Source organism: Phocoena sinus, chromosome 11, assembly GCF_008692025.1.
Source record: "Phocoena sinus isolate mPhoSin1 chromosome 11, mPhoSin1.pri, whole genome shotgun sequence".
NCBI lineage: Eukaryota > Metazoa > Chordata > Mammalia > Artiodactyla > Phocoenidae > Phocoena > Phocoena sinus.
In genome coordinates, this window is record NC_045773.1 from 81,261,180 (window position 1) to 81,276,083 (window position 14,904).

The 14,904-nt window shown below is 51.9% G+C and overlaps 2 protein-coding genes across 4 annotated transcripts; one reads left to right on the forward strand and one right to left on the reverse strand.

Annotated features, from left to right (window-relative positions):
* Positions 1 to 514: 514 nt before the first annotated feature.
* PRR3 (proline rich 3) lies at positions 515 to 6,283 on the reverse strand. Of its 3 annotated transcripts, XM_032648702.1 has the most exons (5): positions 6,152 to 6,283; positions 5,536 to 5,664; positions 4,747 to 4,809; positions 2,076 to 2,366; positions 515 to 1,795 (listed from the first exon to the last, which is right to left on the reverse strand). In XM_032648702.1, exons 2-5 carry the CDS (start codon positions 5,639 to 5,641, stop codon positions 1,689 to 1,691), a joined length of 567 nt encoding a protein of 188 aa, XP_032504593.1. In that variant the 5' UTR covers positions 5,642 to 5,664; positions 6,152 to 6,283; the 3' UTR covers positions 515 to 1,688. The 3 variants fall into 3 exon arrangements, with proteins under 3 accessions (XP_032504593.1, XP_032504591.1, XP_032504592.1); XM_032648700.1 differs by lacking the exon at positions 6,152 to 6,283 and having other exon boundaries at positions 5,536 to 5,957; XM_032648701.1 differs by lacking the exons at positions 4,747 to 4,809; positions 6,152 to 6,283 and having other exon boundaries at positions 5,536 to 6,028.
* On the forward strand, positions 6,266 to 14,530 carry GNL1 (G protein nucleolar 1 (putative)). The gene is made up of 12 exons (XM_032648699.1): positions 6,266 to 6,873; positions 7,290 to 7,455; positions 7,821 to 7,957; positions 8,123 to 8,274; positions 8,392 to 8,463; positions 9,428 to 9,635; positions 9,783 to 9,878; positions 10,288 to 10,482; positions 12,991 to 13,169; positions 13,248 to 13,410; positions 13,649 to 13,789; positions 14,168 to 14,530. The coding sequence occupies exons 1-12, from the start codon at positions 6,801 to 6,803 to the stop codon at positions 14,404 to 14,406; spliced, it is 1,821 nt and encodes a 606-aa protein (XP_032504590.1). The 5' UTR covers positions 6,266 to 6,800; the 3' UTR covers positions 14,407 to 14,530.
* Positions 14,531 to 14,904: the final 374 nt, after the last annotated feature.

Genomic DNA, 14,904 nt, shown 5'->3' on the forward strand with positions numbered 1-14,904 from the left:
TGCATTGGCAGGCGGATTCTTAACCACTGTGCCACCAGGGAAGTCCCCGTCTCGCTTCTTCATAGCACTTCTGACAGGTACTTCACGCATACTGGTGACTTTTTCACTAACGTGTCTCCTCTTGTAGATTTTAAATGCATTGATTTCGGCTCTCCATTTTCTCTAGCATCTAGTACATTGCCTGGCCCACACGCATGCTAGAGATATTTGTTGAAAGATTGCTTTGTCATTACCACTCCATAAACCTCAAACCATAAATGCAGGTAAAATGTTTAAAAATTACTCCATGGATACCCGGCCTTTCCTTTTTCTCAACAAAACTTTACCCTTGAACAAAATGCAACCTGGTCGGGTTGATTCCCATAGGTTAATGGGACGCCACTGGCTTCCTCAGACTGGAAGAAACTTCTAGCAACACTGCGTATGAACTAAATGAAGAATAAACTGACTCCAAGAAGAACAGCCTCACCTGCACCTCCTGAGATGACTGGAACACAGGGATTAAAGAAAATGCTTGTTTCCGCTGCATTTATTACTAATATAAAAACATGTTAGAAAGAAAAAAAAATTCATTCTCAGTTCTCCAACGGCTCTCATCCCTCCCTCTTGCCCACACAACTCCTGACCCATTTCCCCAGGGCCAGTTCAAAACTGAACCTGTTCACTGCCGTTTTCACAGAAAACAACCAGTGCCAGGGATGCAGGGGAAGAAGGTTGGAAGAGGGCGACAGTACTGTCCAAGTTCCACCCACAGTTAGACCAGGTGGAGATTCACAGAATTCAAACGAAAGGGCTGGTGGCCTCACAATGACATAGTCTAAAACGGGCTGGAGAGGAGGTAGGGTAGAGGACACCTCTCGGGCCTGTGTCAAACCCAGAGAAACTGATACCGGGAGAATGGGGAGGACCAGGCAGGCAGCCTTGTGGAAGTTTCACAGTTCTCCCACGTCGGGAGGTGGGGAAAGTCTAGAGGCCACCAACGGCCCCACGCATTTTGGCAGAAAAACTCACTCTAGCGTTGGGAAGTCACAAAAATGCCATGGACACTGAGAAAGGCTATGAGGGGATGCACAGTCTCACAAAGCACAGTGATCACAGACCATAGCGGTGGAGATCATGCTACTGATGCAGAAACTACAAAATCCAAAAGCAGGGAACGTGGCCTCTCAGGAGTGACTCTGCACCAGTCATCCCAACTTGACCCCAGGTCAGACAAGCTGGTGAGTGTCACAGAGCAGCTGACAACACTGGGGGAAGGGGGTGTCACATAAAAAGGACTTAAAACAAGCAGCGAGAAGGGAATGGTAGGAAACTGCTCCAGGGCTCTCAGGAATCCAGGGCGCTACCTGCGGCTGGGTGGACAGATGCACAAGAAACAGCACCAAAGAGGTTTCCTGTTCTGCAGTCAGCTGGCGAGGGGGAAGAGGATCCAGGAGGCAGTTGAATGGAGCAAAGATGGGGTCCCGGAGACGAGTCTCTGGAGGCTGCATCAGAAGGAAGAGTGCACACCGTGCACCAGTCACGGAACACAGCTCTGGACCCCGAGTGGGGTAGGTGGTGATGGAGCTGGGCATCACTGACTGAGGGCGGCAGGTGAACGGCCTCGCGGTAGCCATCACAGGGCCACAGGGAAGTATATGGCCGCCAAGTCAGAGGGCTCCTTCCAGTCTGGATGGGAAGGCACAGTCTCACAGAGGAGGTCCATTTACGCCAGGGTGGTAGAAGGCACAGAGGTCCTCATATCGACAGTGGCCCTTTTTGGCAAAGTGTCGGCAGACGGGGCGGTCAGATTTGTCTGTGAACAAGCGAAAACCGGGCAGTTTAAAATGCGAGTAAGAAAAAAAACAAATGTAACAAAAAGCAGAGATAGAGAAGGCTGAGATTTCCTACTCACTACCATTTCCAGATATGATGGAATGGTAGTCTTTCTCCTGGGAGAAAAAACATTCAGGGCTACTCCTACTTCAAAAGGACAAAGGACAGCCCAAAGAAGAGCCATGGGCATTCTGGACATGAGGTCACTTTGGGAGTGATGGGTGTTCAATGTGTGCAGGCATAAAAAAAATGGACCTCACCTTCCATAACCTGGGGTCCATCCTTGGGTGGGCAGGTATTCTTGATAAGAGACCAGCTTTTGAGCCTTCGAGGATTTCTCTGCTCTTTGTGAAAGCCTCCCCTGGAGGGACCCCCATGGCCTGGTCCAGGAAAAGGAGGCTCAGCACTGACCCCCCACCAACCACGACCATATGGGCCAGACCTGGGGCCTAGGCCTCCCCGAATTGGGCCTCTGCCCCGGGGAGGAGGTGGGAGACTCAGCAGTGGTGGGATCATTGGTCCCCTTGATCCCGGAGGACCTCTGTGAAGAGCTGAAGAGAGAGAGAGAAGGAGAGGGAGAGAGGGAGAGAGAGCAAGAGAGAGAGAAACATGGAAAGGTGATCAATGGCTAGCTTAATCCAGATAATGAAGCCCTGATTTTTTAAAAACTTTTTATTGAAGTACAATATACATACCAAAAAATACACAATTTTAAGTGCACAACTCAATCATCACCAAAGTAAACACACCTGTGTTTCCACTAACACAGGCTAGAGAAGGGATAGAACCTTATTAGCACTTCAGAAGCCCCACCCCCTCGTGCCCCTCCTCCCCCACTATCCCACCCTACTCCCCAAAAGTAACAGCTATCCTGACTTCTAGCATCATAGGTTAGTTTTTGCCTGTTTTTGAACTTTGCATAAATGAAATTATACAGTCTGCATTCTTTTGTGTCTGGATCCTTTCGCTCAACATCATGTTTATGAGATTCATCCAGGTTGCCTGTAGCGGGAGTTCCTTCATTTTCATTGCAGTGTAGTATCTCATTGTATGCACATACAACTTATTTAGCCATTCTACTGTGGTGGATTCCAGTATGGGGCTATAACGAAAAATGCTGCTATGAACGTTTTTATACGTGTCTTCGGTACACACATGGATTCATTTCTGTTGAGTATATACGTAGTAGACATATTACTGGGTCCTCAAGTATATGTATGCTCAAGTTTAAGGAAGTCAAACTTTTTTTTTCCAAAGTGGTTGTACCAACTCACACCCCCACCAGCAGTTGTTCCACAGACAACCTGTTGTTCCTTGACAACACTTGGTAATGTTGATCTTTTTCATTTTTGCCATTCTGGTGAGTGTGAAAAGCGGTGTTTTGTTTTGAAATTGTGGTTAAAACATGTAACATAAATTTTGCCATCTTAACTACTTCTAAGTGTACATCTCTGTAGTGTTAAGTAAATTCATCTTGTTGGAAACAGATCTCCAGAAATTTTTCATCTTGCAAAACTGAAAGTTTATAGCTACTAAACAACTCTTTTCCCCTCCTCCACCCAGCCCCTGGCAACAACCATTCTACTTTCCATTTCTATGAATTTAACTACTTTAGATACCTCAGATCAGTGGAAACATAGAGCAGTTGTTTTTTTGTGACTGGCTCATTTCATTTAGCATGGCCTCAAGGTTCACCCGTGCTGCAGCATGTTACAGGATTTTCTTCCTTTTGGGGGCTGGATCATATTCCATTATATGATTATACCACATTTTGTTTATCCATTCATCCATCAACAGACATTTGGGTGGCTTCCATCTCTTGTCTACTGTGGATAGTGCTGCTATGAACATGGGTGTGCAAGTCCCTCTTCAAGATCCTGCTTTCCATTCTTTTGGGTAAATACCCAGAAGTGGAATTGCTGGATCATACAGTAGCTCTATTTTTAATTTTTTGAGAAATCTCCATAATGTTTTCCATAGTGGTTGGACCACTTTACAATCCCACCAACAGTACACAAGGGGCTCAGTTTCAAACTTATGTGTTTTTATCTTGCATTTATTTGATGACTAATGATGTTGAGTTCTTATCCATGTTTTTGGGTATTTAGATTGGTTTTTATCAGGTGGCTGTTCTGGTCTTTTGCCCATTTTTCTAACAGGTTGTCAGAGAGTTTTTATATATTCAAGATATGAGCGCTTTATTGGTTATATTGTTGCAAGTATCTTCCACTCTGTGGCTTCCTATTAACTTCTTAATGGTGTGATTTGATTAACAGAAGTTCATATTTTCTAACATAGTTCAGTTTATCTTTCCTTTATAGTTAGTGTGTGTGTTTCTTGTCTGTTTAAAAGCTCTCATCTACTTTAAGCCCATGAAATACATTTGTTTTCTAGAATTATTTCTTTACCCATGAATATCCAATTAATTCAGCATCATTTACTGAAAAGACCACTATTTCAGTTCCATCTTCATCATCAATGAAATGGCCACATATGTGTGGGCCTGTTACTGGACTCTTTATGCTGTTCTGTTGATTTATATATCCATTGTTGGGCCAATACCACACTGTTACAACTACTACAGGCTTACAATAAGTCTTGATATTCAGAGTAAGCCCTTCCACTTCAAGATTATCTTTGCAACCTCTCACCCTGATCCTCTGCGTTTCCATACAAAAACGTAGAATGTTTATTTCTACAAAAACACTGTAGGGATTATAATTGGGAGCGCACTGAATCTATAGGTCAGTTTGGGAAGAAATGACATTTTTACAACATTGAGTTTTTCCAGGCTGTCAATACACAACATCTCTCCATTCATTTAAGTACAAAATTCCTGATCTTTTAATTTTAAGTCCTTTCTGGGTTATAGTCCCTCCCTTGCTCCCTTCTCAGGACCTAATCAAAGGATGAGGGCCCCTTCCTCCTCACCTGACTTGGGGTCACCAGGCTTTCCATTGGCCATGGGGGGAGGGCCCAGAAGGCTGGGTGGTCCTAAGGGCAGACATGAAAATATGGTCATCAGAATGGACTAAAAAACTGATGATCCTGTTCTTAGGTGTTTGTCTTCTATTACTCATTTCTTAATCTAACCAGCAAAGCCAGGTATGTTCTCAGCAGTGTTATGAGTTCTCACCCCATCTATTTCCAAAGCGTTTTCAGGATTTGCAAAGTGGAGACTCAGCCAAGTCAAGGGAGATAATGAGGGAAGGATACCTACAAACTTTCTCTTTCCCTTACATTGTTGCTATCCAAAAGATCCCAAGGGATTCCAGAGGTAATCCAATTCCTCTCTTTCACTGCTGGCCAATCAGATAGCTCTCCCCCCACCCCCCCACCTCCGAGTAGTTTACAGAAGGCTGCACTTCCACATTCCCCGTGAACGTCTGGTCACAAATTGTCATCCCAGTCATCTTAACCTACAACCTCTCTAGGGCCCCTCTCCCCTGTCGTTTTGCGGCTGCGCACACGAGCTCTTTATCTTCTCCCCTGCCTTCTTTAGAAAGGTTAGTGGCTGGTTTGAAGTTGAGGGTTCAAGTAAGAGAACTCATTTAGTGTTCCATCCAAGCCAGGCCTCCCCCAGCCCCAGCCCCAGCCCCAGCCCCAGCGCGTGCGCCCTTCCTCCTTCCGTTGGAGCCCCCTCCCCCGCACCTTTTCAGCCCCCAACCCCTCGCCTCGGCCGGCTGACAGGCATGTGCACACAACTCCCGGGCTCCTCACCGATGGGACTCCCATCCTCCTCATCTCCAGTCTCTTCCCGCTCTGGCAGTGGGGGCTGCTGCTGCGGCTGCTGCTGCTGATGATTCTGCTTCTTTCGTTTCGGCATCGTGGTTGCCGCAATGGCTGCAGCTGGATTTGGAGGGCAGTGAGGAAGGGGCACGCTGAGATTCTGTTTCCGCTTCCGGGGGGCAGTGGACAGTGAGGGTGAGGCTCCCGCCATTTCACTTCCGGAAGGCTGCGGGGAAACTTAGTGCGGCTGTTCTCACATCAGCTGCCTCCCTCAGTCTCTGCCAGGCATGGCAGCAATCTCAAACCTTTCCTTTGCTGCGTTTCTATAAACGCTGTAGAAAAAGTTCCTCGCTCCTGCCCTCGCTGAAAAAACCCTACAGCCGGCTCCTCATAGTGTGCCATAGAGTCGACAGGCTCTCGGGCCAGAAGGCCTGAGAAAAGACGGCTGTCGCACCCTAAGATCGCCACATCCGGTCCCCGGTTTCTATGGTAACAGCTGCAGGCACAACTTCGTGCCCTATGACCTCCTTCCAAAAATCCTTGTTCCACCTGGGTTTCCCTCCTCGGCCGCGCGCTTGCACTTAGGATCTATAAACCTGCTGCTTACCATCGTTCCCACGAGGAATTTGGGTCCCAGCAGGGCGGTGCCCAGAGTTCTCCAGACCAACACTCGCCCCTCAAGACCTCTCACCCTGTCCCCAGTGTAGCCCATCAACTTGGCTTCCTTCCCGGGACGTGCAGTCGCGACTTTCCTCTAAGGTCCAGCCGGAGGATTGGTAAAGTAGCTTCTGCGCGTCCACGCCCCTTTATCCCGCAGGTGGTAGGACCCGCCCTCCGCTCCACCGCCCCCTCCAGGTGAGTGGTAGCTTCTCCCCGGCTCGCAAGGTAGTGATGACACGCGTCCCCCCTCCTCCAAACGCGATTTGGTAGCGTCCGTGACGAAGTTAGCCCGACCCTCCCACGCGCGCCTCCTTCCTAGCCGCTGCTGCGCCCTCTCAGCTCCACTGGCTCGCACGTGCGGGTAGCCCACCCCGCATCATCCTCTCGCTTCGCTCCCGTGGGAAGTGACTGTATTTCCCCCTGGTTGCCTTCCACCCGGGCCGCCTGGGCGCATCGGCCTGGCCCGCCCGCTGACGTCACCTTCCAGTCCCGCCCCCTCCAGTGTCCCGGGCCCTTGCGGCGGGGGCTGGCTCGGGGGGAGTCAGTTGAGGCGGCTGGAGCTCGGCGAAGGGCGGGCCAGGTGACTGGTCCGGGCCATGCCGAGGAAGAAGCCTTTCAGCGTGAAGCAGAAGAAGAAGCAGTTGCAGGACAAGCGGGAGCGGAAGCGAGGTCAGTGCGGGAGCCAGGGGAGGGGGCGGGGCTCGGACTCCCGCACATCTGGGAGGAGGGGTGTGCCCGCCTCACCTCTGGGAGGCGTGAGAGGGGGTGGCTGCCGCGCGCCGACGCGCGTGGGCGACCGCGGAGGGGATTCCCTCACCCCAGCCCCCTACATCTGGAAGGGGTGGGGAAGGATGGAGTGTTGGGGGAGGGGAATCCCTTCAGCTCCAACGGGGCGTCATCCCAGTAGATCCTTGGAGAAGAAATGCCTCCCCCCACGCACATCCGGGAGGGTCCTGAGCAGAGTAGGTGGGAGAGTCCGGCCTCAAAAGACTGGGGTGGTGTGGGGAGGAGCCAGGCCGACCGGGTGGGGGTCTTCTGGCCCGGGAGAGCTGGCCAGCCCTGGCGTCACCGGCTCCTCCCCGCAGGGCTTCAAGATGGGCTGCGATCCAGTTCCAACAGCCGCAGCGGGAGCCGGGAGCGGCGGGAGGAGCAGACCGACACCTCGGACGGGGAGTCTGTGACCCAACAAATCCGCAGGCTCAACCAGCAGCCTGCCCAGGGGCTGGGCCCACGAGGCTATGACCCAAATCGGTGAGAGTGGACAGGGGGCTCTGGCCCGGGCTTCCCCGCCTACCCGGAAGTCAGAGCGTTGAGGGGAAGCCTGCTGCCGTTGGAGGAGGCTTGAAACTGGTGGGGCTGGGTTACCACGGTTCTCCGCGGGCCGCTGGGTCACCGGAGTGGTCCACAATCTTCCCTTCTGGAGGGGCTGGAGAGAGTTTGGCTTTCAGAAGGGTGAAACATACGGGAAGGCCTGCTGTTGTGTGAAAGAGATTTGGGAGAGGGCCGACTCAGAGGGGAGACCTGAACTCTGGAGTGAAAGCTTTGCGAAGTTGCCTGCCCAAGAGGGGAATTCGTGGCCAAGGATTGTGATGGATGACGTGGTCCCTGTTCTGTAGATACCGGCTGCATTTTGAACGAGACAGCCGGGAGGAGGTGGAGAGGAGAAAGAGAGCAGCCCGGGAGCAAGTGCTACAGCCCGTCAGTGCTGAGCTGCTGGTGCTGGACATCTGGGAGGTCTATCAGCCCGGCTCCGGTGAGTGAGAGCTCAACGCCTGGATGCTTGGGACAGGCAGTGGGCTGGGGAAAGGAGTTTGGAAGAGTAAGAGCTGACCGGGAGGAAGAAGGAGTCTGGGATGGATGCACCCTTGAGTCCTGAAACTATCCTCAGACTTATTTGGATTTTTTCTTGATTTCTCAGTCCTGGACTTTCCCCGACGTCCTCCTTGGAGCTATGAGATGTCCAAGGAGCAACTGATGAGCCAGGAGGAACGGAGCTTCCAAGAGTATCTTGGGAAGATTCATGGGGCTTACACCTCTGAGAAACTCAGCTACTTTGAGCACAATCTGGAGGTGAGACTAGAGTGGGGACAGGAGTGGGGCATAGTCACCCGTGGTCAAACTGGTCTGGGGTTATGCAGGAGAGCTACTCTGGGCTCAGGTTCTCTTCCACTGACCTTGTCTTTTCAGACGTGGAGGCAGCTGTGGCGAGTATTAGAGATGTCTGACATTGTTCTGCTAATTACTGATATCCGACATCCAGTGAGTCCTGGGGATGAGGGTGGGTAAGGGGCAGGAGGGGGGAAGATTCTTGCTGGGTAAAGGGCAGAGGCAGGAGTTGGGAGTCAGAGAGGTAACCTCTTCTTTTCCAGTCTCCTCTACCCCATCCTGATGTCTGCAGTCAGGAACTCAGTCTTTATCCATCAGCGTCAGAGCCTGTCACTCCTCCCCTGGCCAACTGCCTTTCCTCTCCTTTATTTTTTTGATGGAAAACTGCATACACATCCTGTTTCCTAGCCCACTAGGGCTAAGTAGAAAGTCCCAGTGTGGAGCTCCAGGGGCTTCCCTGTCATATCAGTCACTACAGAACTCGTCCTCACCTGGGATGCTAGGGTAGTGGTTAAGGCTCTAGACTTTGCTCCTAGGCAGCCCTTGTGTGACCTGGCTGTGCCACTTCACTGTTGTCCTCCAGTGGGAGAAAGGGAGGTCTGGAGTCTGTGCGGACCTTTGGGTTGGAGCTCCTTAACACGTACACACGCACTCCTACATACTCACAGACATACATGTGCATTCACAAGCTCACTTATGCAGCTACACGTGCTCAACACAAACATGCACACGTGTGCGTGCACACACACGTTTGTGTACACATGTAGACAGTTGTGTACCTGTGAAAATAGATAGTAATTTCTATCCCACCCCCAGCCCTGTGAGTGATCGCAGCGTTTAGCCCAGTATGTTGGGGGTCTCTGTTTCCTTGTCTTCTTTTTAGCTCATTTCCATTCCTAATCAGGCCTTACAGGAAGCCCCCTAGAGACAAACACATAGGTGTTACTTATGCCTGCTTTGTCTTCCTAGTTCAGTTTGGCTGATTTATCCTTGTTGCCCCAGAATCTGCTTCCACCAGGGTCTTGTCTCCAAGCTGTGCCTGCTGTGTGAGGAGCTGGAGGCAGAGAACTCTGGGTTGACCTCGCATCACTCCCTCCTCCTACCATCCCTGTTCCAGGTTGTGAATTTCCCACCAGCACTTTATGAGTACGTGACTGGAGAGCTAGGGCTGGCCCTGGTGCTGGTCCTGAACAAGGTGGATCTGGCCCCGCCGGCTCTCGTGGTTGCCTGGAAGCATTATTTCCATCAACACTATCCCCAGCTCCACATTGTTCTTTTCACCTCTTTTCCTCGGGATCCCCGCACCCCACAGGACCCTAGCAGTGGTGAGTGGGCAATGAGGAGGGCAGCGTGGGAGAGGTGGGGTGGCAAGGGACAAAGGGGGACCTGATCTAGGACCTGAGGGTGGTGGGAGAGAGGGGGTACATAAGCCCCATGGGGTGTGCTCACGCTTTTGTGCCCTCTGATCTCAGTCTTGAAGAAGAGTCGGAGGCGGGGGAGAGGATGGACTCGGGCTCTGGGGCCGGAGCAGCTGCTGAGAGCCTGTGAAGCTATCACTGCGGGGAAAGGTATGTGCCCCTTAGAGGGGAGCTGTGGGAGGCCGTGGGGGAGACCCAAAGTCCCAAGTCATTTTGCTCACCTTTCCCAAAGTCAGTCCCTCTATTATGGACTCAGGTGAGAGGCCATGGGGTGGGGTGGGAGAGGGAGCAGCCTGACTTGGTGGGACAAGAGAGGCAGCAGGGAGGCAGGAGCCCCACTGGTTTGCTGTCTTCAGTGTTGCCAGTGCTTTTCAGAAACTCAGAAATGCACCCGATTCCAGGGTGGAGTCAAGTGAAGGCTGGGGAGAGTCGCTGTTGCGCAGCTTGGCCCTACCCAATCCAGAGGGCGCCACTTACATCAGCTGTGCAGTACATGGTCTGCACCATCGTATACAGTGGCCCTGAGGAGAACCTTCTTCTTCTTTCCTTCCCTGCACAGTGGACCTGAGCAGCTGGCGGGAGAAGATTGCCCGGGATGTGGCTGGAGCCACCTGGGGTAATGGCTCTGGGGAGGAGGAGGAAGAGGAGGACGGGCCGGCCGTCCTGGTGGAGCAGCAGACTGACTCAGCGATGGAGCCAACAGGCCCCATACGGGAGCGCTACAAGGACGGGGTGGTGACCATTGGCTGTGTGGGTAAGGAAGCGGTGGCCACACATGGCGGCCTCCTAGGAGGCACAGGGTTTCAATATTTGGAAAAGAGGGAAGGTGGTGAGGTCCCATTAGGCTCCAGGGTCTCTGAGGGCAGAGGAGGCTTTCTGCTGTCGTGGAAGGATCACGGCACACCTGAGTTAAATTCTGCTTCTCAGCGTATTGATCTCAAGCAAGTTACTTACCCACTGTCAGTCTTAGTGACTTTGATTTGAAAAATGAGGACAATGATGCTCAATTAAAAGAATGGACGAGGGCTTCCCTGGTGGCGCAGTGGTTAAGAATCCACCTGCCAATGCAGGGGACACAGGTTTGAGCCCTGGTCTGGGAAGATCCCACATGCCGCGGAGCAACTAAGCCAGTGCGCCACAGCTACTGAGCCTGCGCTCTAGAGCCCACAAGCCACAACTACTGAGCCCACGTGCCACAACTACTGAAGCCCGCAGCACCTAGAGCCCATGCTCCACAACAAGAGAAGCCACCGCAATGAGAAGCCCCTGCACTGCAACGAAGAGTAGCCCCCGCTTGCCACAACTAGAGAAAGCCCGCACACAGCAATGAAGACCCAGTGCAGCCAAAGATAAAAATAAATTTATATAAAAAAAAAGAATGGATGAGAGGAATGGAGGGAATAGTGTAGAGAGAGCCTAACAAAGCCTGACAGATAGTGATAATAGTAATAATAATAATGTTAAAAATTAACATCTACGTGATGCTTGCTGTGAACCAGGCACTGTTACACGATTTACATATTAACTTTTTTAGTTGTAATAATCAGTCCATCATAGAATGATCGTTAAATTATAATAGTAGCTTAGAAGTGTCAGTTTCTTTCTTGGTCTTAACTCTTTAAGTCTAAGGAGAATCTTCCCTATTTTTAAAAATATTTTATTTATTATTTAAAAAAATTTTTTTATTTTTCACTGCATTGGGTCTTAGGTGCGGCATGCGGGATCTCTCATTGCGGTGCATGGGCTTCTCTCTAGTTGTGATACGCAGGCTTCTCTCTAGTTGTGGCGTGCGGGTTTTCTCTCTCTAGTTGTGGCACTTTACAGTAAAACTCTTTTAAAGAGGAGAGAGGAACGAGGCTGGCGGGGGTTGTCAAAGGAGAGCCTTATCCCCCCACCCCCTTTTGAGAGGAGATACAATCAAGGAACCCGTGGATACGGAGGGCTGACTGTACTATGCCATTTTATTTATTTATTTATTTTTATTTTAAATTTTTAATTACTTATTTATTTTTGGTTGCATTGGGTCTTCATTGCTGCGCGTGGGCTTTCTCTAGTCACAGTGAGTGGGGGCTGCTCTTCGTTGCGGTGTGTGGGCTTCTCGTTGTGGTGGCTTCTCTTGTTGCGGGGCGTGGGTTCTAGGTGCGCGGGCTTCAGTAGTTGTGGCGCATGGGCTTAGTTGCTCCGCGTCATGTGGGATCTTCCTGGACCAGGGCTCGAACCCGTGTCCCCTGCATTGGCAGGTGGATTCTTAACCACTGCGCCACCTGGGAAGCCCTATGCCATTTTATATAAGGGATTTGCGCCTCCAGGGAGTTTGTTATCTACAGGGGCTCCTGGAACCTATCCTCTGTGGATACCAAGGGCCAACTGTACTTGAGTGTGTTGTAAACAGAGTGCAGTCAGCACCATGGTGCATCTTTGCCCAGCCTCAGTCCGCTGCTGAATGGCCAGAGTTGCATTTTATAGGGTTGGAGTTTTGCCAGGTGACTAAGAAGAAGGGGAGAGGTGGGACCAGGGAGTGGAAGGTCTATGAGGGGGACTGGCTGTAGAGCTGGATCATGGAATCTAAGTTGCATAAGAAGGGAAGTGAGGACATGAGTTGGGTATTGAATACTGTTCCCAAGCTAGTCAGTGTCAGAGGCTTATTGGAATGGAGGGACCAGAATAAGTGAGCTGGAAAGACGAGATGTCAGGGCAGAGAGAGGGGTGCTTGCAGGTGAGATTTGGAAGGTGTGAAGTGACAGGTCCAGGGTAAGACCACAGAGGTGGGACGGAAGAAACCTTTGGGAGGGAGATTCTGGCACTGGGAGGCCAGAGTGCTGTAGAGGAGATGTGTGGTGGAAGGTGGTGGTCATGAAGAGAGTGGCAGTGAGCCCCTGGACTCTGTCTTCTCCTTGGAGAAGTTTGATAATCATGAGATGCATGTCTCACTTAGACTTCTGCAGACACAGTGCCACGCGATTGTATTTGTTTCTCATTTCATCCTGACCACTCTGAGATTGGAGGTATCTGCTCTGTAAAATGCGGAAACAGAGACTCAGAAAATTAAGTAAATTGCCATGAGGTCACAAAGCTTAGGTAAATGGGGAGGCCAGGATTCAGCCCTGGCAGCCCAGAGCCTGATTTGTAACTTGCGATGTTATACCGCTTCCTTTCTTTCTTTCTGCACCTTAGTTCTCCATTCATCTATAGCTATAGCACAGCATCCTGCCTGTCACAGAGTAAGGATCTGTCAGGTGTTAATTTTCCTTGTGTTCCTCAGGTTTCCCCAATGTGGGCAAGTCCTCGCTGATCAACGGGCTGGTGGGGCGGAAGGTCGTGAGTGTCTCCAGAACCCCGGGCCACACCCGATACTTTCAGACCTACTTTCTCACCCCCTCCGTGAAGCTCTGTGACTGTCCAGGCCTCATATTCCCCTCGCTTCTGCCCAGGCAGTTGCAGGTATAAGGGCAGAGGGGCCAGAGGCGGGGAGAAGGCAGGAGATGGAGGAAGGTGCTGAGTGCTCTTGTTTCCCCTCAGGTCCTGGCAGGGGTCTACCCCATCGCCCAAATCCAGGAGCCATACACCGCCGTGGGCTACCTGGCCTCCCGGATCCCTGTGCAGGCCCTGCTCCACCTGCGCCACCCAGAGGCCGAGGACCCCTCCGCAGAACACCCGTGGTGTGCCTGGGACATCTGTGAAGGTGGGCTCCACACGCCTGGCTTTCCTCCCCTTGCCCTATCTCCTTTCCTCTCCTTCCTCAGAGGTCCTGCCATCGATGGGGCAGCTGGCCAGTCACCCCTAGGCTTCTGTCTCAGGGCCAGCAAGATCTCGGGCCTGGAATATTCTGGGGGAAACTGGAAGGACTGTGTTAGGGGAGTGGGATGATGGTGACTGGGCCTGGTTGATGGTCTCCCCTCCCCATTCTTTTCTCCTTCCAGCCTGGGCAGAGAAGCGTGGTTACAAGACAGCCAAGGCGGCCCGAAATGATGTGTACAGAGCGGCCAATAGCCTCCTGCGGCTGGCACTGGATGGCCGCCTCAGCCTGTGTTTTCAGCCCCCAGGCTACAGCGAGCAGAAAGGTCAGTCGGCCAGTGTTCTTCCCTAGCCCCTGCTGTGATGGAGGCAAAAAGGTGTGGGCTTTGAAGGTGTGAGGATTCGGATTCTGTACCCATAGGGCAGCTCTGTGTTACTAAGCAGCTCTGAGATGACTTCCTGCTCTATAGGACCAGGGTGGTTAGTTGCCTCCTGGCAAGGTGGTGGTCACGTTCGGAGTTAATGTGCAACAGAGCTTCTGTTCTGTGCCCAGCACACGAGAGGCTGAATGAGTGCGCGAACAAATGGATGGCAGCAGCTATAAAAGTCATTGTTATTCTTAGTCTTTGCCTCTTCCCCATCTTTGCCTGGCATTAGTTTCTTGCTCAAAACTCTCCATTCTTTTTCTTGTTTTGGTTCCCCAGGCACCTGGGAGTCCCACCCAGAGACCATGGAGCTGGTGGTTTTGCAGGGCAGGGTGGGGCCCGCAGGTGATGAGGAGGAGGAGGAGGAAGAGCTGAGCAGCTCCTGTGAGGAGGAGGGAGAGGAGGACCGGGACGCGGATGAGGAGGGGGAAGGGGATGAGGACACCCCAACCTCAGCCCCAGGGTCCAGCCTGGCCGCCCGAAACCCCTACGCCCTGCTGGGCGAGGACGAGTGCTGAGTCCCTGCCCTGCGCCATCTCCCCACCGCCCCGCCCGTATCTTTGCTTTTGGACTGACCTGGGGGTCTCTCCCGTCTGCCACCCCAATTGTGAATAAAGATTGTCTGCTTTGTAGCCCCTTCCCCAGATGGACTGAGGTGAGAGCAGCTGTCTCAGGCTGACAGCTGTGGGAGGCTCCGCTGCTTTTCTCCCTTCTTTTTTCGTGCATTCTCTCTGCAAAGGAAGAGTCCTCTTAGGAGTTAATTCAGTGGGTTCTAAGGCCTGAAACCCGCTTCCTCTGCTCACTCTCCCACTTGCACCTTAGGAACCCCATCATCAACATGGGGAGGGGAGGCCACTTCAGGCTTTTGAGGCCTGGTCTAAATTCAGCCCCCTTTGGGAATTTGTGTCAGTCCCTCTGGGATTGGAGCAGCCCCCTGTGCCCCACCCCCTCCGCTGTCAGACCTGGGTTATACGAGGAGCTTCTGGGAGAAGAAGCAGTAAGAGAAGATGTCACAG

Excerpts from the sequence above, each read along its gene's own strand:
- GNL1 (XM_032648699.1), top strand. The coding sequence starts at position 6,801 with ATGCCGAGGAAGAAGCCTTTCAGCGTGAAGCAGAAGAAGAAGCAGTTG. Across the intron at positions 7,958-8,122 it reads GGTCTATCAGCCCGGCTCCG|TCCTGGACTTTCCCCGACGT; the intron begins GTGAGTGAGAGC and ends TTGATTTCTCAG. Across the intron at positions 8,464-9,427 it reads TTACTGATATCCGACATCCA|GTTGTGAATTTCCCACCAGC; the intron begins GTGAGTCCTGGG and ends TCCCTGTTCCAG.
- PRR3 (XM_032648700.1), bottom strand. The coding sequence starts at position 5,755 with ATGGCGGGAGCCTCACCCTCACTGTCCACTGCCCCCCGGAAGCGGAAA. Across the intron at positions 4,810-5,535 it reads GGAGGATGGGAGTCCCATCG|GACCACCCAGCCTTCTGGGC; the intron begins GTGAGGAGCCCG and ends GTCTGCCCTTAG. Across the intron at positions 1,796-2,075 it reads TGGACCCCAGGTTATGGAAG|ACAAATCTGACCGCCCCGTC; the intron begins GTGAGGTCCATT and ends GCTTGTTCACAG.